The sequence below is a fragment of the Filobasidium floriforme genome (assembly GCF_021052385.1).
Source record: "Filobasidium floriforme strain CBS 6241 chromosome Unknown HD553scaffold_1, whole genome shotgun sequence".
NCBI lineage: Eukaryota > Fungi > Basidiomycota > Tremellomycetes > Filobasidiales > Filobasidiaceae > Filobasidium > Filobasidium floriforme.
Window position 1 is genome coordinate 852,651 of NW_025763622.1, and position 25,934 is coordinate 878,584.

General features: G+C 52.1%; 8 protein-coding genes across 8 annotated transcripts; 3 read left to right on the forward strand and 5 right to left on the reverse strand.

The window, feature by feature from the left end:
- Positions 1-1,066: 1,066 nt before the first annotated feature.
- Positions 1,067-4,404, reverse strand: HD553DRAFT_302617 (putative importin alpha subunit). Its single transcript, XM_046178773.1, has 14 exons — positions 4,238-4,404; positions 3,913-4,090; positions 3,680-3,727; positions 3,518-3,607; positions 3,371-3,444; positions 3,169-3,296; positions 2,986-3,094; positions 2,571-2,921; positions 2,286-2,504; positions 2,027-2,219; positions 1,851-1,964; positions 1,705-1,789; positions 1,562-1,636; positions 1,067-1,494 (listed from the first exon to the last, which is right to left on the reverse strand). The coding sequence occupies exons 2-14, from the start codon at positions 3,979-3,981 to the stop codon at positions 1,457-1,459; spliced, it is 1,593 nt and encodes a 530-aa protein (XP_046040153.1). The 5' UTR covers positions 3,982-4,090; positions 4,238-4,404; the 3' UTR covers positions 1,067-1,456.
- Positions 4,405-4,500: 96 nt separating this feature from the next.
- Positions 4,501-10,134, reverse strand: HD553DRAFT_302619 (uncharacterized protein). Its single transcript, XM_046178774.1, has 12 exons — positions 9,356-10,134; positions 8,939-9,288; positions 8,143-8,864; positions 7,520-8,080; positions 7,047-7,453; positions 6,695-6,977; positions 6,491-6,631; positions 5,627-6,433; positions 5,399-5,560; positions 5,156-5,332; positions 4,816-5,093; positions 4,501-4,740 (listed from the first exon to the last, which is right to left on the reverse strand). Exons 1-12 carry the CDS (start codon positions 9,664-9,666, stop codon positions 4,659-4,661), a joined length of 4,281 nt encoding a protein of 1,426 aa, XP_046040154.1. The 5' UTR covers positions 9,667-10,134; the 3' UTR covers positions 4,501-4,658.
- Positions 10,135-10,940: 806 nt separating this feature from the next.
- On the forward strand, positions 10,941-11,834 carry HD553DRAFT_338212 (guanine nucleotide-binding protein subunit gamma; the record flags this gene model as incomplete). The annotated part of the gene is made up of 4 exons (XM_046182333.1): positions 10,941-11,065; positions 11,474-11,510; positions 11,604-11,676; positions 11,818-11,834. 4 exons carry the CDS (start codon positions 10,941-10,943, stop codon positions 11,832-11,834), a joined length of 252 nt encoding a protein of 83 aa, XP_046040155.1.
- A 690-nt stretch (positions 11,835-12,524) lies between these two features.
- On the reverse strand, positions 12,525-13,413 carry HD553DRAFT_347004 (uncharacterized protein; the record flags this gene model as incomplete). Its single annotated transcript, XM_046183265.1, has 1 exon — positions 12,525-13,413. One exon carries the CDS (start codon positions 13,411-13,413, stop codon positions 12,739-12,741), a length of 675 nt encoding a protein of 224 aa, XP_046040156.1. The 3' UTR covers positions 12,525-12,738.
- Positions 13,414-16,035: 2,622 nt separating this feature from the next.
- Positions 16,036-17,520, forward strand: HD553DRAFT_7719 (beta-lactamase-like protein 2). The gene is made up of 5 exons (XM_046184480.1): positions 16,036-16,170; positions 16,226-16,258; positions 16,312-16,832; positions 16,901-16,935; positions 17,000-17,520. The coding sequence occupies exons 1-5, from the start codon at positions 16,144-16,146 to the stop codon at positions 17,386-17,388; spliced, it is 1,005 nt and encodes a 334-aa protein (XP_046040157.1). The 5' UTR covers positions 16,036-16,143; the 3' UTR covers positions 17,389-17,520.
- On the reverse strand, positions 17,265-18,161 carry HD553DRAFT_7779 (uncharacterized protein). The gene is made up of 3 exons (XM_046184486.1): positions 17,818-18,161; positions 17,578-17,747; positions 17,265-17,499 (listed from the first exon to the last, which is right to left on the reverse strand). The coding sequence occupies exons 1-2, from the start codon at positions 18,052-18,054 to the stop codon at positions 17,604-17,606; spliced, it is 381 nt and encodes a 126-aa protein (XP_046040158.1). The 5' UTR covers positions 18,055-18,161; the 3' UTR covers positions 17,265-17,499; positions 17,578-17,603.
- A 3,001-nt stretch (positions 18,162-21,162) lies between these two features.
- HD553DRAFT_321191 (uncharacterized protein) lies at positions 21,163-23,485 on the forward strand (the record flags this gene model as incomplete). Its single annotated transcript, XM_046181218.1, has 8 exons — positions 21,163-21,536; positions 21,558-21,642; positions 21,711-21,885; positions 22,013-22,082; positions 22,146-22,241; positions 22,313-22,620; positions 22,687-22,814; positions 22,883-23,485. 8 exons carry the CDS (start codon positions 21,163-21,165, stop codon positions 23,483-23,485), a joined length of 1,839 nt encoding a protein of 612 aa, XP_046040159.1.
- Positions 23,486-23,529: 44 nt separating this feature from the next.
- Positions 23,530-25,852, reverse strand: HD553DRAFT_347007 (putative glycolipid mannosyltransferase). The gene is made up of 6 exons (XM_046183266.1): positions 25,748-25,852; positions 25,552-25,668; positions 25,067-25,492; positions 24,822-24,996; positions 24,628-24,752; positions 23,530-24,559 (listed from the first exon to the last, which is right to left on the reverse strand). The coding sequence occupies exons 1-6, from the start codon at positions 25,800-25,802 to the stop codon at positions 23,901-23,903; spliced, it is 1,557 nt and encodes a 518-aa protein (XP_046040160.1). The 5' UTR covers positions 25,803-25,852; the 3' UTR covers positions 23,530-23,900.
- Between the last annotated feature and the right edge of the window lie 82 nt (positions 25,853-25,934).

Below are 25,934 nucleotides of genomic sequence, written 5' to 3' on the forward strand. Positions count from 1 at the left end.
CCATTGTGAAATGTCCCAAGCGATGTCCTTATTCCCAGTCATTGCAGCGCACGGTTGTCGACAGAGAAGGACGACAACGGTATCGCTCTTTGCGGGAATGAAGCCGAGTGTAAAAACGTTCTTCGCTCCGCAATTGTAGCCTGCAAGAGCCAAACGACAATGGGTCACGGATCGAGAGGTGGCATTGGGACTCGAGACTCACATTCGGGTGTCGTATCACCAAGCGGACCATCCGGATGAAGCATCACTTCCCGATGTCTAGCCCTGACCATATGGTTGACAATGTGTGTGGCACCACCGTTTCCGCCATTCTGTCCTGTATGAGTTCCACCAATCCGAGCGTTGCAGAACCACTTGTTGCATCCCAGGCACTTGACTACCGAAGACGGGGCGTGAATTCCGCAATAGGCGCATGCGTGTTCAGGAAGTTCAGGAGCAGCCGAAAACTCGTTGTTTACATGTCCATGAAGGTTGTCAGGGTTGGCGAGTTCACCCAGCACGTCGAGGTCATCGAAGTCGAGAGCATCTGCTTCTGGTCTCCTCTTCTTGCGTTCAACGTCGTCGCCGATGTCGAGATCATTGAGGTTGACGTTCAATTCGGACAAACTGACACTGCCGTTGGGCGATGCTGGCCTATCATCCAGATGTGACGAATAGACAGAGGTGTCTGGTCCGTACTGCGGAAGATTTGAGGCAACATGAGTACCGGGTTAGCCGAGCTGTTCCTGCATAATGAAGGCCTCTTCCAGATGTCCCTAGACTGACCTGAGAAGCCCCGTCAAACTGGCCAAATTCCATGGTAGCTTAGAATATGTCGGGACTCAACTCCCTAGCGTTCGTCCCAAGACAAAGACAGAGTATGACAAAGTCGATCCGGCCCTACTCTGTTAGGTTGCTGAATCTGAAATCAGGTCTGATAGATAGCTTGAACCGCTAAAGGTAGCGTAGAGATCGTAGAGACAAAGGTGATCACATTTTGCGTAGAGAGAGGAATATGCCGTTCAACCTTTTGCCTCGCAAGCGGAATGACGACGCCTAGCACGCGAGACACTCAAACCGATCGAGGGCAAAAAGACTGGATCGATCTGATCCAGGAGCAGATCGAATGAGATGCATTGGTACAATGGCTACAGCATGTTATCGCCATGAAAGAACTGCACAGACTGCTCGAGCAATGCTAAACCCCGGAAGAATTCATGTACAGACGCAAAAGGTGGTGCGGTAGTCGTTATGAAGTAGAAAGGCCATAAGCTGGGTGACCTGGAAAACGATTTGACCCTGAATCGAAGACATCCCTTGAGGATCTCGATCGGTCGTTGTTGGTGGGGATTAACTATGCAGTGGGCGTTGATATCGAGGTTCTAATTGCGGTTTCCGGGATCAAAGCCGGCAAGGAAGGGGTAAGACGGGGGGAGGGGGTTGTTGGACCGATGGTATATGGAGCCCAGGGAAATGCTTATTGGCCGAAAGCGAATCCACCTTGCGGTGCTGCGACTGTGGGAAGGGAAAAAGCAATTCGTTAGCGCCAACTATCGTATGGCAAGCAGTGTATAGTGCTTACGATCCGAGTTGAAGGCGTATTGGCCTGACGCATCAACGGCAGGAGCGCTCTCGTCAGCAGCTTCCTCCTCCTCGTCTGTGTCACAACGATATTCGAATGTCAGCGTCGAGCGAGACTTGTGATATTTGCCATATTGTACGCACCTTCGGGGAAGTACTTGTCCATGATGTAGAAGCACTTCTTGTAGATGTCCAGGTTCTCGTGATGTTGCAGGTTGTGAATGGCGACCTACCAAGCTTTATGTCAACACGCAGATCCTTCCCGATGTCGCGCCTGCCGTTACACTCACCATGCCACCAGCCTCCTCAATGTAGACGGCGTACTGGTTGAAAGCTCCAGCACCGTTGGCATCCTTGTCCATCTCACCAATCTTCAAGATGTTGTCAAGTCCATCAAGGGCAACCTGCAATGTCGCAATATGAGCTTTGATATCGTAAAGGCCTTGAGAGTCATAAGAACACGTACCTGGATGATCTTGTTGTCCATCGACTTCAGGAGGTCGCACAAGGGCTTGATCACACCCTGCTGTACCATGTACCTGATTTGTGAGGGCTCAGCCAAAGCTCCCGAAGTAGCGTTTGAGATGGCCCAACAAGCCTCCTTCTTGGTCTTGAAGTCGGCGTTTTGCAGCAGGTTGATGAGGGGAGGCATGATGTTGCTGAAAGAAATCGCGCTCTGATGAGCACGGTACGTATGCGATATAGACTCCAGTAAATAGACTCACGCATCGATAATGGCCTGAATTTGCATTGGGCTACCGGCGGTAACGTTCGAGATGGTCCAACAGGCTTCTTTCCTGATACCGTCCTTAGGCGAAGACAGCAAGGCCAACAGAGCTGGGAGGGCACCGGCGGCAATGACGACCTGGGTCTGCAGGTCATCTCCGGTAACAATGTTACCAACCGATCGGAGGGCGGGAGTCTGGACAGAGGTCGAGTTGTGCCTGTTTGCGAAGAACGGCGTTGAGCAACGTCGTCGTCTTATGTGTGTGCGTGAACCAGCGACTTACATCAAAAGGTCGACCAATCGCCTGCAGACACCACTCTCGATAACGGCCTGGATCTTGTCGTTGGTGCCATCAGAAAGATACGACAGAGCCCAACAAGCATCGATCAGGACCTCGTCATCCAGGGAGTAGATGAGCTTGGTGAGGACAGTCAGAGCCGGAGAGATCAAGCTCCAGTCGGGCTGAGGGGCCTTTCCACGGCAGAAGTTGGAAAGCGTCCAGGTGGCATTTCGCAACATGGACAGCTTGTGATTCTCGTTCAACAAGGCGAGAAGAGGAGGAAGAGCACCCTCGTTCAGACAGTAATCTCGGTACTTGGGCGAGTCACCAGCGATGTTTCCAAGAGCCCAAACACTGCAGTCAGATTGTTGCACGTTAGTAACATGGATGTGCGTTCTCGATGGTATTCTAGACTCACGCCTGCTCCCTGACGTCCGAGTTGTTAGCGCTCAGAAGCTGGATGAAGTATGGTACTGCTCCAGCGTTGATCACGACCTGGGTGTGCTCAGAAGTTCCCGAGGCGATGTCTAGCAAGATCGAGGCGGTTGATCAATACCGAATGTCTGGAAGGCTCAAAGTCGAAACAGTGCCTTCTACTCACTGGTCAACGCCCAAGCGGCTTCAAACTGGAGCATGTTGTTTTCGTTGGCCAGGAACGAGACGAATCGGTCCACAACCCGGCATTGAATGACCTGGTCGATAGGAGGGTTCTTCTCTTTTGACAGCATCCTACAAATCGGGACAGCAATCAGTATTCCGTGATCATGCTGTACACAAGCAGATTATCCTTGGCAGAAACTCACTTCCTGAACTGCGTCGTAGCTTGGATTTGTCGGTCGATATCAGCGGACATTACGTCCTCGACCAATTGCGGCAACTAAATCAAGAGTCCTGTGTGTAAGCCAAGCCCCGAGCAGACCCCATCTAGGTCACGCGAGCTTATTACTCACCCTTTCGGTTCCGCTCATCTCGTCCTCGCTCTCAACATCGGTATCGTCCGCAGAGGTGAATTGACGCCTTTTAGCAGCGTTCTCTTCTCGCTAGGATCAATTGAAATCGGTTTGACGCTTAGCTGGTGAGAGATGCGAGAAGGCGGGGAGTCTTGTGCTAACCTTCTGCTTTCGAAGCTCCACCTGCTGCTCCTCACGACGACGACGCAACTATATGTGACGAAGATATTATGAATCAGCTTCAGTTAAACGTCCTATGCCTACGGACATTATGCAGCGAGCAAGATCATGCGGTCTAGCCGATCGGCCATGTCGATCGATGCTTCTCGGATCACAGCACGCTGCTAGATCTTCCTACTCGCCGCCCATACAGCCTTCTCGCCAGTCCGACTCACGTCAGCAGCATTGAACTGAGATTTCTGCTTGTAGTTGGCCCTTCGCAGTTCCATGTTTCGGTCAGACATCTTGAATGGATTTGATCGGTTGTTTTGTTTGTTTTTCTGAGCGGTTTCAAGGGGTCGGGTTTGCGGGAGATGGCGCGTAGCTAAATCAAGGTCTAAGGAATGAGGGAAGCTATATGATGATAGATGGTTTTGTGCGGATGAGAAGGCGATGCAAGAGATGCGATTGTCAAAGCAACAAAGATGGACAGAGGTGGAGAAATTCCGTCAGCGGAAAGTCGCCTCTGAGAACGGTCGACCGACAGCTCGAGCGACTCACGAACTGTGATCCGGAGTTCTTTTGTATCGTCAAGGAAGGTGGGTCTAGGATTTGGGCAGATGACTTGTATCTATTTACCAGATCAAGTGTGGTCGACACTGTCAACAAGGGGATGATTATCGAGATCGAGAATGGGTTGGAGCTCGACGATTTCCCCTCGAGCGAGGTGGAAGCCGCGTGAGAAAAAGCAGCCGCACGCCGCCCGACTCTCGCTTAGGCTGGGCTGGGCTGCCTTTCGAAAACAAACAAAACATCGGGAATGACCAGTGGACATCAGCTTCTATTCAATGTCCGTTTAACGTCAAACTCCTAGATCCCTTTGTACAATCTGGTCGAAGCTCTAAAGGCCCTTTAACTAGTCTACATTGTACATGTCCTTCCTTTCTATTCTTGTAGCTTGTCGTCGAATATTCTATTGTTGTTACTGCACCAATGCCTGCTTGCGGACTCTGGCATCGTTGAGCGCTGAGATCTGGTTGTGCAAAAAGTCGGAGGTTTGCGGTCTTTTTGTGCGAATCGTATGGATCTGGTTAGATTCTGGTTGCGAGCGAGACGAAACACATCGCTCGCCGACTCACCTCATACGCAAGATCCTAAGGAGTATCTCGGCCGTTCTCTCCTCGTCTTCAGACGCGCCGGAAGACGTGAACCCGCTCTGAGCGAGACTCTGAGACTTGCTCGATTGTCGGCCCACTCCCTTGATGGCAGCAACGCACTTTCCCTTCAGACTGGCCACAGGGAGATCGAGGTACTGTCCAATGAGGAGGAGATCCTTGTATGCTCCTGACTGTAGTACCAAAAGAGGTACGCCATATTCAACCCCATTCTCGCAGGCGTTGAAGAAGCTCTTCAACAGCTGTCAATGCGCAAGGTCGGGCGATCAGGATCGTGTCCGAACTGATATGTCTGACGACTCACCTTGAGCCACTGGAAGACCACATTGATCTCTTGCGTCGACAGCGGGTCTGCCGTTGTTTCCTTGTCCGACAGTGGGGGGATCAATGTCGAGATCAAAATGTCCAGCACCCGCCTCCACAGCCGCGTCATGACGTGAAGCTTGACCTTGTCCGACAAGGTGACTGCGAAAGTCGAGAACTTCATAGGGAGTCCGGAATACATCAGTTCGGAAACGACAAGGCAATCAACTCGGACCATGCTCACGTTTGTGTCAAAGTAATCCAAAAGTGGAACGAGGCTCGCTTCGAAGTCCTGGTCTGAGAGAGATGTCTGCTTCGCCGTCCCTTTCTTGGGCTTGGCGCTTAATGGGCGTAACAGCTCTCGGATTGCGTCTTTGGACAGCTGAGACTTGACGTAATCTCCCATCTGTAGAGCTCGACCCCGTCAAAAAGTGACACTCGACAAGACACGGTGTGGACAAACCTAGCTCACCCTGTCTACGATACACCGAGTCATGTTCTCTCCAGCTCGGTCCAGTGACCGACCAGCCCGATCAAGGTGAAACTTGATTTCGTGTTTTTCGCCCCCCTCCATCTCGAGGCGCACATACACGCTTCCTCGGGGGTTTAGAGGGACCAACAGCTCGCGAGTCGGAACCTCGCGGTAAGCTGAGGGGTCAAGCTTGAAGCTCGCCGTGCCGATCAGATCGTGCTTGCCGACAAGCGTTCGGTCGTAACAAGCCAACTCGAGAATTTTGGGACCGCCGATAGTAATCTCGAAGGATTGTTCCCAAGTTGGATCTGCGCTGCTGATTGCAGTGTTCGATTTGAGCAGGCGATTGCTGGTAACAGGATCTGTCATTGTGACGAAGGCGTCGGCAGCCTTCTGAAGGTTCTTGCTTAGCAGGTTCTCGCCCCTAGATGCAGTGACCGTGAAGACGTGCTGAGTCGATTTGGCGTTCCCATTGGGAGACCCGTTGGTCTTGAGGTTGTGTTCTTTGACGATCCTGGTCGTTTCGTCGGCGTCCATAGCGATACCCAAATCTTCTAGACAAGCGCGAGCCGCACCCATGTCGGTGAGCTTGACACAGGCCGTAGGAGGTATGTTGAACCCTTCGACTTTCTTCCGCTCGAGACCCTGAATGGCCTGTTTACTCTTAGCCAGCCATGCTCCCGCTTTACCTCCCACAGAGGGCGCGGGTTCAAGAGGAGCCGAGGTGTTGCCCCTGTTTGTAGTCATCTCGGCCATGAAGAGCGATTCAACCGTCGTTGCGTATTGCGACACTGAAGCCGCCGCAGTCTATTGGAGGCGAGAGTCAGCTATTAAGTTCCTGTATACATGCACATAGCTGCTCACTTTGGAAAAGTCGATCAGATAACATGCTTTGCTATACTCTCCCAAAGGCAGATTAACAAGAATTGTAGTCACGGCTGTCCTGATGAACTGGAATAAGTCCAACACCGATTGCGAGTGTCGCAAGGTGCCCTCTGGGACCCACTGTTTTCAATCGAGATATTAAGCGGGGCTATGACAACGAGGCCTTCGAGGTTCGGAACTCACGCTGTCCATAGCAACAGCTCGCGAGACCCATTCGTGCGTATCAACCTCATTAGTACCTCTCAGCCATTCCCTTACGTGAGGCTCGAAGAAGGGTTCCAACTCGAATGCCAAATCTTCGCCTGGGCAAAGTTCTTCCCACAGGTGAATCAAGCGGGCAGTACGCTCGTAGAGTCCGAAAATGACGTCGGCTTTTGTACCGGAAGAAGGCTGATCCAGGACTTGCAGTTCGGCGAGGAACAAGGGTAGTTGTTTCGACAAGATGATAGAGGGTGGATGAAGACGTCTGGGGTAAACAGATACCGGGCGTATTCAGTATTGGCTCATCCAGTTTACATGCAGAACATTTGCTCACCCGTCCAATCGATCCTGTGGCCAGACTTTGCCGACGCGCTGCACCCCTTCCTCGATAAAATCGGCCAACTTTTCGTACCCCTCGAGCGATTTCTCAGTGCCCTCATTGCCAGGTGTCATACCGCCTCCAGACTCGGCAAGGAATTCTACTTGTTTGACGACGTACTCTCCCACGGCGGCGCCTCGTAAGTCGTCGGCAGCATTCTGCCACGAACCAACCCTTAAAGCGTCCGGAAGCAAGCCGGAAAGATCAGGCGAGTCCAGCAAAGCCTTGATCAGGCTGAAACATGATGGAGGCGGTTTGGTAGGCGGTATGGCGGTCGTGGGATAGATACTAGCAACAGCTGAAGTCAGATGGCTCGCGAGCTTGTTGTGCAATGTCATCAAGGTAGACTTTGCCAGTTTTTCCTGATGAGAAGCATAACGTCAGTGCCCTTTCAGTTGGTAGTGAGCCTCTCAACGGACCGAGCTCACTTCTTCGTCGTCAATACCAGCTTCGATATCCATGGCGAGCTCCAGCAGGTCCTCGAGCACCCTCTCTGCCCAACCAAACTCTTCGGTATAGCTGGCACGTTTGCGTGACGCGCCTGGACCCATCATCCGCCTGTTACCGACCACTTCGTCCTCTTCCGACTCCCGTCCGAGGCAGTCCGACCAGATCTGAAACGACACGCTCACCTCGGCAAGCGTCTTGTTCCGAATCCCCCAGACTCCTGCGCACAGCTCTACCAGCTCACGCTCTCCAGTTGTCTTTGGCGTGAGAGGCGTATCCCAGCTCAGAGTCAGCCTGGCTTGCTTGACTAGACGGGCGTAGATTTCGTCCTTGCGCTGATTCGGCGTGAAGAAGAACTCCTTGCCCGACTGCCCCGAAGTGGGCGAGACAATGTTCATACCAGCGAGATCAGGCCGAGCGTGGACCAATGCGCCCAGTTCGGCTTGAAGGGAAGTTGCACGCTCTTGCATGAACGGCGATTCTGTGGTCTGACCCGCCGTGTTGGCTTGTACAAGATGGACCTTCAAATCGGACAGGTAGCTCTGTAGAGACAGATTCTGTCAGCGCGTACGGAGCAAGTCAGTTGTCGCGTTTAGAGACGCACCTTTTCATCCAATCCCGCTCGTCTCAGCGAATCGAGATCATGGTTGATCTTGTCCTTGTTGATGCCGAAGACACGTCGCACAACATCAATCAGGTCGAGAGGCGAGCCTGAATCGTTCACCAAAGAACCTTTTCTATCCTTCTCTCTACCGTTATGCGAACTACCCCTAGACGGACTTCGGTCCCATGGAGTATCGATGGATCCTTCGCTGGCCAGACTCACGCTACTCGAGGCGAAAGACGGAGTAGATGGCATGGGAGGCGGTGTAGCCGCATTCTTTCTTCCCATGCTGCTGATGAACGAGCTCTTTCGCGAAACTGTCCTCGCGCTGGGTGATTCGGGTTCCGAATTAGGACTGGCCAGATCCCCGTAAAACGACTGGGACTGCTGACGTTCTCGAGCTGTCTCTGGTCTCAAGCTCCAGAGATCCAGCTCGGTCATGATCCTCAAATACATCTCCTTGTCTTCCTCCTTGAGTTTCCTGTTCATCGGGTTATAAAACCCCTGCAAGCACGTCGATAAGACCGCGATCAAGTGAGTTATATGCACGTGCTTCTGAGGGTTGACCGATTTGCTCGTTGTCGGCGATGTCATTCCCCCATCGCTCGAGGGCAGTACCGAGCTGAACGTCTCGAGAAGGACCGAGATTTCCCGCAGATTCAAGCCCGACGCTGTCTTGGTCGCCTTCTTGTTAGGCAAATAGGATAAGAACGTGTTGACAGCTAGCATCACGATGCACAGATATCAGCTTGACGACGCATTCTGGCATTTCCGTCTGTCTCGACCCGAAACTCACAAGTCCTCCATACGGCATCTCCGCCCTCGTTCCCCAACGAATCCCAGAAACCAGGCAAGAACTCTTTCGGCAGTTTCCCAGCCTCCTTCTCCTTCTTTCTCCCGAAAACGCTTCTTCCTGGACTAGTCGCCGTGCTAGGCGCAGCGATCATCCCGGACGACCCGGTCGCATTTGAGGGATACTTGGAGGTCGAGGGGAAGTAAGAGTTGGGAGCATTGCCGTTGTTGTTAGGGGAGCGGAGGTTACCGGGACTCGATCCGGACGAGAGCTCGAAGGGAGAAGCGAGGTTGTGCGTGTTTGGCGATTTCGCCGGCCTCGAGACGGCTGATTGCAATATCCGGTTGATATACCTGTGTGAACACAAGCCAAATTCAAGGGAACTCTGCTGATAAACCGGTCGAGAGAGCCGGGACTTACGCGACCCTCAACGCATAATTGTATGCCGTATCGTCCAGCTCGTCCTGCACGCCAATCGGGTTGACCTTGCCTGGAGGGGGCATCACCTGCACCGGATAATCGTCATATGACCCTTTCCTAGGCGATCTCGTTCCCGCATGTACCATCTTGTCGCCGTTCTTCGCTTGCTTGGGCGTGTTCTGAAGGTCTACCGGTCGATGTTTTGCTCGAGGTGTAGGTGGAGCATCTCCTTCTCCTCCGATAAACCCAGAGTAGAGCATGAACCCTTCACTGAGCTCGTTGGCATCTTGTACTTTTGGTGAAGACGCCATTCTTGACAGAGACGAGCTTCCAGAATGACGAAGGCGGTGAACCTGAATGGCTTTCGAGAACACTCTGGGTTGTTTACTTTTCCAGAAGAGGTCGCCCAGGGATCAGGGAGAAGTCCACAGGTGATTCCGAAATAGCGGAACGGACAGGACCTGCTAAGGTCGTGGCTTTCCGACAGAGAGCGAGATCTTCCCTAGATGATGGGATCCGGACGTTGAGCGAGCATTTCGAGAGCCAGAATCCTACCGACGGCTGCAGAACCGCAGACAAGGTTGTTACTCGAAACACACAGCTTTCGCGCTTTTTGGCGTCCTGGAGCTGTTTCCGGTACGAATCAACGCGATGCCGGAAGCTAAAGTTAGATCTTTCTGCTTCCGGCAGGGACGAGATCCATATCAATGGCGTCGAGCGAGTGTTCCTCCGGAAACGGACAGGTTTTTTTACAAAGCCTGAAATACCGTAGAGATGGCAATTCTTGGGGCTCATGGAGCTATCGAAGACCAGCAGACACTACGGTACTACTAAGCTACTACCCGGTGTTGATCGCGTTTGGTGTTACAGAATCTCGCTCCGGTCCCTCTAGCAGCCTGGAATCCATGTCGTGCCTACACATTGCGGAAGCTATGTCGGTCCAGATCGGCCTCATCCGCTATCGACAGGGCCATATCCTATCTGCCGTGATGATACCTGGTATTTACAGCTCGATAGCAGAGCTGACAACAGGCATGGGGATCTAGCGATCCTAGCGATCACTCTGTACTCTGGTACTCTGGTTCACTTTCCTCGATCACGTTCAATCAGGATCGAGATGAGCTCACGCCCAGCCCCCTCCTTTGGGAGAACAAAGGCGCGGGGTTCGTCTAGCGTCTAACCGGTGCCGAGAGAGTCCCTTTTGATCGGATTACTCCGCGAAAGGCAGGAAGAGGAGAGAGAGAGAAACTCAAAGGACTGTCGTCGACCGACAACGAACAGCAAGGGGGATTGATCAGATCAGAAATGTTACGAGGGATCAAGGATTCGCTGCTTCTCGTCAAAACATCAACCTCTCAGCACCAGACACCCGGGACGACGGTCGACCTGGCATCGTGATGAACAACCGGTGACATACGATATTCCCATACGTCTAGACGCACGAACAACCCATAGATCGGGCCACGAAGACATCAAGTATTCTCGTCACCTCTACATTCCTTTATATCTGTGCTCGACACAATCGTGAACCTGTGACTACCTCCTCCCTCGACCCCCTGACAAACACATCATCCCCACAACAATAATGTCGTCCCGACCTCACAAACAATCCATGTCCGAGCTCAAGCTCCGCCGTTTGACGGAACACAACCAGAGGCTCAAGGAGGATCTGAACAGGCCCAGGATCAGGGTCAGCGAGGCTAGCAATTCGTGAGTCGAAGTCGAACATGGTGATCGGTCCTGTGTTTCGGTCGAGGAGGGGAAGGTGCGACTGGTGGAGTTCGAGATCAGCAAGGCATAGGAATGGATCGCTCGGATGACGCAGCATTCCGGGAACACATGGTTGATAATTGATGGTCAACATCTATCTGAGATGTGGATACTCGAGGACGGGTCGCAGGCGAATTCGGCTGCATAAAAACTCTTGACACAGAGGGCCAGACATAGACATATGGACCAATCGGAATCCCACCCATTATATTCCTCTTCTTGACGTCTCTATCACCACTTTCACCTCCTGTTTTTTTCTAATCCACACATACTTGCCTGCATCTTTGGGTTGATTCGTTCGAATCAGCTACTGATTTGTCTTTTCACCGACTTGTCTTCTCCACACAGCTTGATCAGGTACTGTCGAGCTACCAAGGACCCCCTTGTAAGTCACTCCACTTCCCTCTTTCTTCTTGTTTGCTTTGTTCCCCTGCTCGTTACTAACCTACCGTCACAATGTGCATCTTGTCTGGTACAGCTCCCTTCCGTCTGGGGTTCGTTGGCCAAGGGCGAAGACCCTTACGCACCTCCTCAGCAAGGGTGTTGCTCCGGTGAGTTGATCGTCCTTTTCTTGTCCGTCCGGTCTCCGGAGCCCCCGCTGAAGCAACGTGTTGATGGAATTCTTGTAGTCATGTGAACATCTCTCACGTTCGGAAATACGTCGGACTGACCTATAAGCGGACGTCGGACAGCTTACAGGGCAAGGTAGACGGAAGGCATGTAGAAGGGGATGTTGCCAGAGTCGGTTTCAGCGTTAGAACGTCCTGTCAACAAGATTCATTTGGTTTCGGGTCAACGTTCATCTTGTAACGATAATTTGTAAGCTCGTAGTTTAATAACATATATCCACTGTCCATACTCATCAGAGATCAGTTCTTGTCTGAAATTGGGGAAGTGCGACTTCTCGCAAGATACTGCGGACTCAATAGTCTCATCCCTGCCTCGTAGCCAGGCTAAATGCTTGTCTTCCTATCCTGATACGCTAGGATGGCCTCGAGCCGTCCGCAAGGCAGGTCGGAGATGATCGGTTGCGACTGGGCTCGGGTGAGTCCGGCATCCCCCTTGCGAAATCTAACTCTTGTCCACCCGAAACGCGGGATCGGCGTCAAGGTTATGTATCCGGCAATCTGGCCCCTTGCTTCCCGCCTGTTGGCATGTATTTGTTATTGCACTCCCAAAATCCCTATCACACATTCACCCTGCTGAATCTCCGCTCACCTAGAGCCAAGGTGAGTCTTTTTGAATTGTTCAACCATCGAAGGTCTCGCCTTACAGGTCTTGTTCCTGGTCCGACTGTACTGCGTATCTTCATGGTGCTCGGTGCGGTTGTAGTGCTTCTTCCGCTAAACTGGGTAAGTGCTGGCAAAGTAGGAAGAGATTACTTCGCTTAGGGCGGTCAGTCATATTTCCGGGCCCGCCTATCTATCAGAGGCTAATACTCGTTCTTACCGAAGAAACACTATATGATTCTATTAAGTGCAGGATTTACAACAAAGTCCGATCGTCTAAGGTCATAATAAGGCACAACAGGGGCTGGTTTCAGGAAAGAGTATAGGTTGATCGTGAATGTAAGCTTCTTGCGTCTATGCTAATCGTTGACACTGTGAATAGCCTTAGACGATCTCAAACAGCTCGGACATGCTTTTGAGATCAAGGCCAGTCGTAAGAAGAATGGTAGTGGCGTTGTTGTCAGATACCGGGCACCGGGCATCGTTGTGAAGGCGGCCGCACAAAGCAGCCGACATTCTCGACGTGATGGTCTGCGCCACCATGCTGTCGACTTCTCGGGCGCTCCAATCCTTCATCTTTTCCCTCAAACTCTTCCGCAGCTGTTGCTGAAGTATGAATGCAGGTCGCATCTCAAAGCGTTCTGTGAGCTCTCTCTTGAGTCCGTCTTGTAGAATTTGGCTATCTTGAACCCTGGCCTGGATGGCCGTATAGTCGGTACGGAACTCCGCCCAGCAACCACTTGCATCAAGCTTTTCGCTCGCTTCATTGAGTGCCTTGTAAAACTCGCAGTAGACAGAATATTCATCCTTGGCCACGAAGACTTCCAAAAGCCTGGCGACATCGGCCCTGTTCCGGTCATCTTCGTGTACCTGGTGGTACACGGTGCCTTCATGTTCGATACAGTCTGAGCTGTTCTCCGCCCTTGATGGACCAGTGCAGGTACATGATTCATTGGTAAGTGGATTGGTGCGAGACTCTTGTCCGGTGGAGAAGGTACACCCCTGCTCCAGGATACTCTTGTAGGCATCGTCGCCACGATCAGCACTGATAGTAGACATTGTCGGTCGACGATCGCTGTGAGGTCGAAGCGCGATAGGAAAGGGGTCGGAAGTGGTTGTCCCTTTTCAGATGAGGACGGGGGCGAGGGGGGATTCTGGCGGATGTTGTAGAGATTTATATCACTCTTACCCTTCATCGCATTCCTTTGTCGATCACATCACGGAAGCTACATATCGCTCGAGATCCTGGCCGTATCGCGTTTGCCCTGTGACAGCAGGTCATATGACGATATCAGACCCCATGACCGTGTGCAAAGAATGCTGACAGTAGGTGCGGTCACTTACATGCAGAGACGCCGCAGAGCAGGCAACATCAGATACTACAGCCTCGGTATCGACTGGTCACGGCACCAGATCGTGCAATCCCTCGCGTTTCAGATTGTCGCGCCGATCCGGGCATAGGGTATCCCCGAGATCGAAAAAGAAAAAGGTCGAATCAGCCGAAGCGAGACGTCAAGAAATTGCTGTGCAACAACAGAGATCTCCATCAAATCATGTCACCAATCGATCCCTTGATCGTATATCCTTCGCTATATATGTTGACACTCCAGGCTTGCGACACCCCCAAAGAGAAGGCGATCAGGCGAGATACATCCATCGAGATCCGTTGACCCTGCAAGATAACCCGGCATCATGACCCGTTCAGCTGCAAAGATCGGAGCAAAAACGGGGACAGAGACGGTTGACAGTAAGCGAGTCCTTTCGGCAACCGTCGTTGAGCCGGGCTGAATCCCATACATGACACACATGCAGGAACTGCAAGAAGCATGAAAGCGCAAGTCATCGGGACGAGATCGCCAGTGATCAGCGGCAAGGAGAACAAAGGACGTAGTCATCATCAAGAGATCGACGTGGACGAATTGCTTGGATCAAGCAGGAGCAAAGCGAGTCCAGGTATGTCATGCAGCGTACTGTGCTCAGCAATCTGACGAGACACCAGCTAATGTATACCTGTTGGGCACCCGAATACAGTACCTGCCAATAAGACTAGAAACTACCACGGATCCCGGTTGGCCGACAAGACGAATCTCAGTTCTCCTCGAATCCGAAGCCCGTTGATTCCCAAAGCCGATCTCCAGAAATCTAACAAGCCGATTCTATCCCCTCCAATACGCCAGCCTAATTCACTCTTGGCTGCTACCACAGGCAGGCACCTCAGCCTCGATCGTTCTCTTCATCGCGGTACTGCGGGTCGGAGTAATCTCAGAAAGCAAGTGGAAGTCGAGTGTGACAGCGAATCGGAGGAGCACAGCAGCGAGGCAAGTGACGAGGACGATGAATCACTCTGGCCGAGCAGGATTACCGAACGCTACGGACCGGCCTCCTTCGGGAAAGACAAGCGCGATGCATCTAAGAAGGAACAGATGAGCTGCAAAGACGATAGCAATGAGGGTCATGTCCAAGCATTTCAGCAGGTGCGCGACCCAGAGTACCTCGATGGTAAATCTTGTAAATGATACCGGCTCACGATGCGGGCAGCAGGCTGATGATCAGGTTGCGATATGTCAGCTTCTCAATCTGATATAGATCCGGAGAAGACCTTGGAGGCAGAAGACCTAACGGAAATTCACTTCCTCAGACCAATGAAGACCCCTCAAGAAGTGTGAGTTAGACCTTCGACCTTCCCTTCGGGTGCGGGCACTGTTAATAAGAGGTTCTGGCGACACCACAGACATGAACAGATCTCTCAACGCAATATCGCCTTGACCGCTGCTCAAGAACATCAGATTCAAGAGATCACCGAAAACCTCAACCCACTCTGCAAGTCTGTTCAGAAGCTGTACATCAAATTCGCCAAGGATACGCAGTTGAATATGACGCAAGTCAAGCTCATGGCCGGCGGGGAGAGAATTGCGGGCTTATTTTGGTTTGTTCTCAGTCGTCAAAGAGACATGTATGAGAAGGCAATCGGAGTGGAGATACAGGATCTCTCGGGGTTCATCAATGCTTTCGAGCAAACGTCTTCCGAAATCGATGTAAGCAACGCGTTCAAGGAGACGAGATACATCGAGTCTTATCCTTGATATTCTCACAGGATCAGATCAAAACTGTTCGAGAACAACTACAAAAATCACTCGGCAAGAAGAAGGCTGTCTTAGAGGAAGGTCGCAAGGTGTTAAAGAAGACCGGTGAGCCGCAGAACCTGTTGAGACGACATCTCGAACGCGAAGTCAACCTGCTCCAAATTAGAATCCAGACAGCAGAAGCAGATGCAAGCAATACAGAGGGAATTTGATGACTTATATGATACCTACCGGGAGAAGGTGAGCAAAAACTAGCAAGGGACCCCATTTCGGTGTCTTGCTGAAACGAATCGATCGTCTAGCTGGAAAACCTCGACGATCCAGATGATCGACGCCGATTCATGGACAAGAGAGTTAGTCGGCCTGTGAAGAAAAGCGATAGACTTTGCTCATACACCCCATCATTGGACGGAATAGACCGCGAAAATCATGATGGCAATGACATAAGGCCCCGTGCTGTAGAACTAGCTTCACTCAATGTTCACCGGAAGATTAAGAAGTTTCGAGGTTTCTTCGCCAGGACCAACACAATCGCCGGGCACCTATTTACTTCCGCGTCCGTCTGGGATGACGTCCCGGACCCAGGATTGTCATTTACGTTTTAATGTCATCGTTGTATCTGCGAATTTGCGTATGTCTATGCCAACGAGCGATCTTATCAACCATCCTCGGGCTATAACGAGTGCCTTGAACTAGAAGGAAGGTCATGCAGAATCTGCCTGATGTATCAAGGGTGGGTTCCGCCACCTCCTTGAGTCAAGCCGACTTATTGACGAGTACTTCGTCAGCTGTCAAGCCGAGTGGTACGGATACTCGCCCAGGTATGTTCTACACCTAAATCTCAGAGGAATCGCTCACTCACGCTTTCGAACAGAATCCGGGGACTATGACCTTGTCGGGGACCAACTGTTACCTTCTATCACACGGCGCTGGGCCCGATATCACTCTTGTTGATACAGGATCTCCCTCACCTAGCGCTCCTGCTTTCATCAGGCTCTTGTCCGAACATCTCAGGACGACGGGGGGCATTATCAGACACATAGTCCTTACACACCACCATATAGACCACGTTGGAGGGTTAGAATCCGTCCTTGCAAGTATCCGATCCTCAGGTGCTCCACAGCCAAAGGTACACAAATTCAAAACCCCGAATCCCGGCTCATTGCGGCCGAGTCGCTCTGTAGTCAGCGACGAAGATCTAGAAGCGTCGGTGAGGGCACATAGTCGGACCGATGTGGTTATCAATTGGCTGGAAGCGGGGGACCTCATTGGAGCGATAGAATCGCACGGATTGAAGAGGCTTCGGGTTTTACATACGCCAGGGCATACTTCGGATTCGATCTCTTTGTTGCTGGAGGAGACTGGGGAGCTATTCGTTGGTGATACGATCTTAGGGTAAGCTCTTCTCTGTTTAATGGAGTGGGGTTTCGATAGACCTGATGAAGAGGTGAGTATCACTATAGAACCGGATCCACCGTCATTAATGACATGGGCAGCTGTGAGTCCCTCCTGGTCCTCTCCGGTCATGAAAGGACCTGTCTGAACACGCTCAACATGGGCAGACATGCACTCGCTGCATCAACTACAGAGCCAAGGCGCCAAAGTGCTCTATCCCGGTCACGGTCCTCATATCGAGACGCCTGAAGCAGTTGCAACCAAGATCACCGAGTACATCGATCATCGCCTACAACGGGATGCACAGATTATCCAGAGCCTCGAGCGAAATCAACAAGGATCGACGGCTGCAAAACTTGTGGAGTCGATTTACCCAGATCTGCCCGAACGAGCCGTGCTTGCGGCCGAGCAATCCATCCTGGCTCATCTTTCAAAGCTGGAAGAAGACGGCAGAGTGACGAGCACACCCGTGCTGAACCAAGATGGACGATTATGGAGCTTGAGCTTCGAGGCAGTTGGACAGACAAGAAACCCCAATAATATAATACAAGGGTAATATCCCAAAAGTACACAGTACGGTCACCGACGCGAAGTTTGGATACATAATTACGATGACTCTCCTCCTTCGCCGCGATCGTACGCATCTATCTTGAGCCTTAGATTGAGACTATCAGAACGAGACGCGTTGCATGTTAGCACTCGTATGACGTGGTCCGACTGAAGCAACACAGGGCAAGGTGCTCACCTAAAAAGTCTGACTTGGACCTATTCTCATGACTGCATGACCAAAGCCTCCTCCGAAGAGTAACAGCTGTCGTCATCGCCCTTGACAACGAACTGGTTGACTAATGCGGCGGTCTGGTCGAGGTCATCCTTGATAGAAATGGTGACGTTCGAACCGGGGGCAAGCTCGACCTGTGAAGATGGAATTCCAGAATGAGCACCTGTTGTCGATAAAGACAGCGAATGGGGATTGTATACTCACGAACCAACCGACGCCGCTCCCGCTCCTCAAGCTCATCTCCTCGGAAGTGCCGGAGACGCTGTCGGTGATGGTGACGGTCACGGGTGCTTGAACGTCCTCGAACCTGAGCTTGGCGAATCGACAAGCTACCAGGGGACCCGATGTAAGGCGGACCGAGGCGGCCTGGGCAATGGGAGCAAAGATGGCCAGGAGGGCGACAAAGGCGAAGAGGATGAATGACATGGTTCGGGAAGACATTGTGTGATTATCGGTTGATCGTTTGTGTGGTTGGGTGGGGTGAATTGGATTTCGGGTTTGGTGGTTTAGGTTGATTGGGTGGTTGTGGTGGGGGTTGCGGTTGGCGAGTGAGTGAGATTGGCTGGGTGGAGCAGTGAGGTTTGAGGAGAACAGCTCCGGATTGAGAGAATGTGAGGTTGTGAGGTATGGGACGTGCACAGCACTTGAAGAATTACTAGGTCTAATAAAGATAGTGGGTGAGTTGGACCGTCACGGACGTCGAGGGATTGATGGATGCAAGGTTTCAAACTCACTAATGTGGAGTGGTGGATCGAACTGATTTGCTTGTGGATTAGTATTTGTACGTCGGTCGACGAGAGGAAAGACGCGCTCGTTCACAACAACATCCTGGAGGGAAGGGTGTTCGTCTCCGAAGGTATAAGAATGAAAGCGGTCCGTGTGCGAACTGATGGATTGTGCAGGACATGGACCGGGTGGCTTGCCTTTTCGCGATGGGTCCGAGAGGACTGGAGGATCTTCCATTGTTCCCGATTGCCCATCAGTCCTCCGATCTCGCTTCGCCGGGAGGGAAGCGACTCAGGGGGATCGGCGATGGAAACTCAGTTCGACGCGTCCTTCCTCTTCGTCCTGCCTCGTTCGAAAGAAATTCTAGGGTGGTGACATTTTTCTTAGCGTGGTGATTTTTCTCTACGGTGGTGACATATTGTGGGGTAACAGGTGGAAATAATATCAAAGATATCATTCGCTCGAAATCCTCCGCCGCTGAGATAACGTACACATCAACCCTACGCCAAGCACCCTCCCATTGTATAGTCAGAATCTTTCCCGTTACCAATACCTGCTGTTGGCCTGCCATAATGTCGACCTATAGTTCCTCTGAATCCTCCGAGCGAAGTTCTACATCGCCATCCCCTGAAATTCTCAATACCGTCGATTTAATCCGCCGCCAACCTGCTACTGAAGCTCCCCACCCCCTACAACGCATTTTTGATCACCCTGGATATGACAACTCCGACGCCATTTTTACTGCGATACAGGCCGTGGCCAAAGAAGAAGGGTTTGCTGTCCGCAAACAAGGATCTAGAGCCAACAATGTATACTTTGTCTGCTCTCAAGAAGGCGAACATAAAGATAGCCACCGATATATAGCCACGGCAGGTCGCATGAGGAAAGACTCAAACGTCAAATCTAAGAGGACCAATTGCCTGTGGAAATGTTACGCCGCCAGATCCAAGAAGACAAACATGCTGTGGAAACTTTACGAGCGAAACTTGCAGCACAACCACCCTATGACGGGCTCGGCCTACTGCTTTCATCAGCACCGTCGTTTGACTGACGACGAGCGTGCTGTGGCTGTGAGCGCTCTCGCGGCAAATGCTACGGCGCCAGCAATCGTGGAAATGTTGACGCAGAAGGCTGCCGCAGAAGGGAGGACTAGCTATGTTTCTCCAAAAGAGATATACAATCTCAAAGCTGAGATAAAAGGCGTCGCTCTGCAAGGACGGACTCCTGTCGACGCCATAATTCGGGAGATGCAGAGGAAAGGGATCCCCCACCGCTATCGAGCCAACCAGAACGAGGAGCTTCAAAGTTTCTTCTGGACTACTCCCATGGCCATTATTCTGGCGAAATATTACGGCTACGTTTTTTTCATCGACTGTACTTATAAAAGCAACAAGTACCAAATGCCGCTGATGCATATCGTCAGCATGTCTCCGACGAATAAATCCTTCACTGTGGCGCTCTGTTTTCTGGAAGGGGAAACTAAGGAGGAATATGTCTGGGGATTACAGTCGCTGGCAAATGTTTGTGGAAATTTGCCGACGGGAGTAGTATTGACGGATCAATGCGCCGCTCTACGAGACGCCCTGACGATTGTCTACCCAGAGTGGAAGCAGCAGCTCTGCACCTGGCATCTGTCAGAGAATTTGAACGCGAACTACAAGCAAAAGGTGCCGGAGGAGGATTTCGAGCGATTGAAACACTCGGCAGATATCCTTCGAACTGCTAAGACAAAGGAGTCCTACGATCGTATCCGAGCGGCGTGTAGCGAGGAATTCCTTCGCAATCCCAAAACACGGTCGGCTTGGGCCTATGTGTTGACGCAACATGAGCAAGGGGACTTCTTTCTCACCCACCGATTGCAAACGACGCTAAATTTCGGTGCAACTACAACGTCGCGGGGAGAATCTTTCCATCGCGCTCTAAAGAATTCTATCAACGGAGGAACAGCAGATATGTTTACCGCCGTACATGCTTCAATAATTCATATGCGAGGAACTCATCGCAATATATTCAAGGAGCATGCAAACGACGCTATCTTTCGAGATATTGACTCCCCACCATGTTTTCAACCGGTGAAGTTCGAAAGAAAGTCTCCGCCGCTACAAGTCAAACTAACTTCCTGTCTTTCAACAATAGCTCAAGAGTGTAATCGCCGTGAGAGGTCTCAGGATGATGCGCGACGGAGCATTTCGGCTGCAACAAGCTGCTAGTGCTCTTGGAACACCCCTCGAACGCTGTAGCGGATCTATGAAGCACACGCAAGGTCTGCTTTGCCAGCATGATTTCGCTAAATTGTTGGCCCCGGGAAGTCTCCACCCTCTTGTGGATCCCGCCACAATTCATCCGTTTTGGCACCTGCGATCGCAGAAACAATTACAAGTTGAAGCGAAACAATTGGCGACGGAATATGCCGAGCGAACGATGGCGACGGGAAGCTATTATGACCACTATGAGGCCGAAGAGCTCATCGCCCTGCCTACCCTGCAGGCCGATGCAGGTATGGTTCCCCAGAACGATTACCTGGTCGATGGCGCCGGAATGATTCGAGAGACCGATCCCGCCGCTCGAATTATTCAGGAACCTCTCAACCGCCCTCAGTTAGTCAGGCAAAAGGAAAAGAGATTGCAGAAGGAACGTAGTGTTCAGGAGATCAGGCGGAATCTTGGGCCGGCGGAAGATATCGTGGTCAACTTGACGGCGACAAATCGCCTCGAGACGCGCCATGAAACAGTCAAACGTCGAATGAAAGCGGCGGAAACTGCCGCCAAAAAGGCTGCGAAGGCTGCAAAGCCCTGCAAACATTGCAAGATACCTGGCCATACGATGTCCAAGTGTCCCTACTATGCGGACTCGCAGGCGACGGACATTCTCCGTGCCCAAGGTTCTCAGGTATCTTTGCCGCCGCCAAATTCCCAGCGATTACCTCCTCCGTCAACTCTCCCAGGTTTTATGGCGCCGTCCTTGCAGATGCACCCTTCTAGTTCTCAGGTACCGCCTCCCCATATCACACCTATGTCTCGAGGGCCCTTCGACCGTTCTGCTCCAGTGCTACAGTCGGGGAACTTCAACTACGGAGGATTTCCCTCGATGTTTTCCAACGCCACACCTTCATCGTCAAGTTTCCCTGGAGTCGCCCCTGCTTCCCAAAACGGCTATTACCAATCGCAGTACAACAATAGCGCCAAAGGACCCCTTTGGTGAAACATGGCCTCGCGAAGCTTCATTGTTCCTGTTGTACTATTCTTTGACGTCACATCGCTGATCATTCTCGGCTGCGTAGTATATTCTATTCTTTGTTCTAGCGTAAGTACAGCGCCAATTTGTATCCGCCGTCAAATTGCTGACGATGTTTCAAGTCGATCGTCGTTCAGGTACTTTTGGCGACGAGCCAAGTGGTATATCTTTGTTTGAACAATGGCGTCGACAACAGCAGCGACGTCATGAGTAGGCAAATGAACCCCTATCGATGTCGTCATGACGAGGCGAATGAACAAACGATTCTTGACGTCGATTCTTTTGTTCTCCGATTTCACCACGACGTCAAGCGTCAGCTAACATTCTCGAGAAGCATATATACCAGATCGATTCTTGATTTCCCCCCCCCCCCTCGATACTTACTCTCTACCTCTCTCTCTCTCAAACTACTCAGTCAATAGTCTACGCCGTCAAATAGCTCTCGAAGTTCCCCCTCGCCTCAACAACAACAGCAACAACAACAACAACAACAACAACATGCCCGCCAAGTAAGTTCAGTCTCGACTCGGTTCTCTCCAGCGTAGCATATCTGACGAACTTTGACGTCGTAGCCCGAACGCTGCCGCCAACGCCGTCGCCGCCGCTGCCGCCCCCCCCGTCCCCTATGCCCTCACCAAGAGGGTGCCTACCGAAGAAGAGGATGCGCTGTAAGTTTCGACGTCAAGTTTTCCGCGAATTTTTCCGTCGCTAAATTTTGCTCGATTTTTGCCCACGTCAGCGATGCCCCGACTGAGGCCGACGAACTCCTCCCCGTGAACTTCGACGTCGACCAGATCATCGAGCTGGTCGAGGACCTCGATGAGCCGGCCCTCAAGATCTTCAACCCTCGTTGCGGTACGGTCAACGACTGGTGGAGGAAAATTTGCGCCGCTCAAGACAAGTGGCGAGCTGCCGAGGCCGACGAGCGAGGTCAGTTCCCGGCGGCGAAAATCGGCGACGACTGGAAGGCCATTCGGGCCACCACGGGCGCCTTTATCGTCCCTCCAAGCGGTGCGAAGCTCGCCGCCATCAACTTCGACGCCGAGCGTCAGTTCAAATTCCGGCGTCAAATTTCTCTCGATATCTCACTGATTTATCGTTCGTCGCCAACAGTCCACAAGGCGTTGATCAAAGAAGAGGAGCGCAAGTGGCTCCCTGCGGTCCCCCCGGCGGACTTTATCGAGTTGATGGCGCCGAGTCGAACGGGCGGGATGGACGAACAGGCGGTGAACGGTTGGCTCGTGAGTATTCTTGTTTGTTTTGACGTCGTTTTTTGGCTGACAATATTCTCCGCCGCTAAACTTCGCAGCAACGATGGCGTGGCGGCTGGCGCATCGCCTGCGGCCATTGCAAGGCCAAATATTCGTCGGCGACCGTCCCCCTCCCCGCCTACCAGTTCCAGAACGACGACGCTCGCCAGTATGTTCTCCCCGCCAACGCTTCCCCGGCCGCCATCGACGCCAACCCTCTCGCGCTCTGCGTCAAGTACGGGACGCTCGATATTTGCCGCTCGACTGTTCCCCTCGTCTCTTCTTCGGCGTTCTCTGCCTGCGGCAGATGCAAGTCTCTCGGGAAGACCTGCAACGAGGCCGCGGGCGCCACCTTCGACTGGGACAAGGACATCGACGAGGATTCGCCAGCGGTGCTCTCCGTCGCCAAAGTTCTTCGGGACTTCGCCTTGGGCCGCAAGCAGCTCGTCGTCGAAAGGAACTCCGCCGCCGCTCACGGTCTCGAGATTCTTCGCGACGGTGTTTGCCACGGTAACACTGAAGCGATGGTCGCGGTCGAAGGGGTCGCTCAGCCTCACGAAGGTCAAGACGAGGAGACGACTCGAATCTTGACGGAGCTAATCGACGAGGTCAAGAACGCGGGGAAGAAAGGCAAGGGAAAGGCTCGAGCGGCTAACAACTAGCCTCTTTTAATATTTTTACAACTTGTACTCTCGTCGTGTTTCATGTTTTTTTATACAATTGTCTTTACGCGTGGGAAAATATCGCGAGAGAATTGGCGCCGAACGACATTCTTGTTTCCACCTATTACCCCACACTTTGATCACCACCGTAGAGAAAAATCACCACGCTAAGAAAAATGTCACCACCCTAGAATTTCTTTCGTTCGACCCAAAGTGGAAAGTGGCTTCAATCACGTCCCTGAATTGTCTCGCGTCCCGGGCAAAACTCTGCTCCCGAACCAGGTCCATCTCACTTTCGCGATCGAGGCCAACGAGCATCTTCAGGCATCGGACCTTGACGATCCAGATGCTAGAACTCGAATGTTTCATGTCGGGATCTCTGTGCCTTCAAGCCATTCAGTCATCCATCGCGAGTCTATTGAAAGTAAGACGCCGGGATCTGGCTGAACAACACTGCGATGGCTGCCATGATCCAGGCGAGGCCCAGCGCACCGACGAGAAGGAGACATTGTTCCTCCAACCCAACCGTCCCTCTCGACACCGCTTCGTAACAAGCCAACTCCATCTCTTCTCCTAATTTCTCCGAAGAAAAGTTCTTCCGGACCCTCTCTTTGCCAGCTCGAGCGATTCGTGCTCGGTCGTCAGGCGAGAGGTCAAACAAGGTTGACATTGCCCTGGCCCATTGATCTGCCTCTGGTCGCCTCAACAACCCGGTCGCTCCTTCGCCTGAAAGCTCAGCATCCGTGTCCACGACCGTCTCGGTAGGTCCACCACTGTTCACGCCTAGGACCGGAAGACCGCAAGCCATCGCTTCGACCGGCACGATGCCAAAGTGTTCATTCTCCGGTGTGTAGAGGAGCGCGATTGAGGAATCCGCCGTGAGAAGAGAGGCTCTTTGTCCGTCCGTAAAGTTCAGCAGGAACACGACCTCGGCTTTGTTCACCTCGGTCGACGTCGGAGTTGAATCGCCATCTTCAGGTCGGATCGTCACGTATCGCAATCCAGAGTCATCGCAGAACTTCGTCAGCCGGGCGTACGTGTCGATGTTGTCTTTCAGGGCTTTGTCGTATCCTCCTGTATAGTGATGACAAAAGGAACGTCAGTGCTGTTGTCCGGAGTGGTTGTGCGCGATATCGACATACCTGCTACTACCAGACGCATTGAGCCGTTTGGGCGATCTTTCTTGACCAAGCTGAACGCTTCCAACGCTAGCTCTATATTCTTCTTGGCCTCGAACCGATTGAGCGAGACAAAAGTCGCCTTGTCCCTAACGAACGTTATCAACATCAGCCTTCAGGACTGTTCTTCTCAAGGCATTCAAATCAACGCGGCTCACGATCGGATCATCTGCACGTTCTTATCGTTGTTTGTCTCAGCAGGATCCAGACCGACGTATTGTTCCACCTTGATGCAAGGGTAGACGACTCGAGGCTTCTGTTTCAAGGTAGGGAACGCTCGATCGTACACCCTCGCGGTGAAGGAAGAGTTGGCCAGCACGATATCCGATTCGCCTGAGGTTTCATAGGTGCAACCGAGGATCAGCTAGACTTTCAAGTGCGTGAAGAGAGCGAATGCTCTTACCGGTCGTTGCTTCCTCCATCTTATCGAACGGGAGACGATACAGCCGCTTCAACAATCCCGGAGCCTTCTTGGACTCCTTCTTCTTCGCTTCCCTAGGATTCATATCGCTCCTCCCGACATTATCGACCTCGACCTCTCTTCCGCCTGCCAACAGCTTGTCGGGAAAATGACAGTAGAAAACGACTCTCGTCTGACCGAACCACCGAAGAATCGGCACGCATACGGACAACTGATCCACAATGAAGACGTCGAAGGACTCCAGAGGAGATAGTGGTGAGATGAAAGGAATCCGGAAAGGTAGGTAGATGGACGCCAGTAGAAGGAGAGAGAGGTGGATCTGACGCAAGCTCGCGCAGACGATGTGTAGCGAGTTGAGAATTGTACGGGGCACAATGCTATCCCCAAGAACGTGGACTTTGAGGGTACCTAAAGTAGCAAGAATTAGCTCTTGAAACAACGCCGTTTAGATAGTTTGCCTAACGAACCGTTTCTCGTCTCTTCGAAACATCGCTTCGGATCGTGTCTCGAGGTGAAGATGACAACCTCGTGTCCTCGGTCTTGCAGGGAGACTGCAGCATCGACAATGAGCTTCTCGGCTCCACCTAAGAGCAGGTAGAAATGAGTGATCCCAAGTAAGCAGAGTGCGCATGGCGGAACGAGTCCGGTAAAAGGCAGGCCTACCGATACCGAGATCAGGATGTACGAAACCCACCCGCAGCGGCGTGATGTCCGCCATTTTTCAAGTGAACGAGAACCAGTATCCTAGATGAGAGATCTCTGGCTCCTATGCGAGGTGATTATTGAATGCATATACAGAGATTCGCATGGATATAGCTTTACACCGTAACAAAACACGAAACCTCGGAAC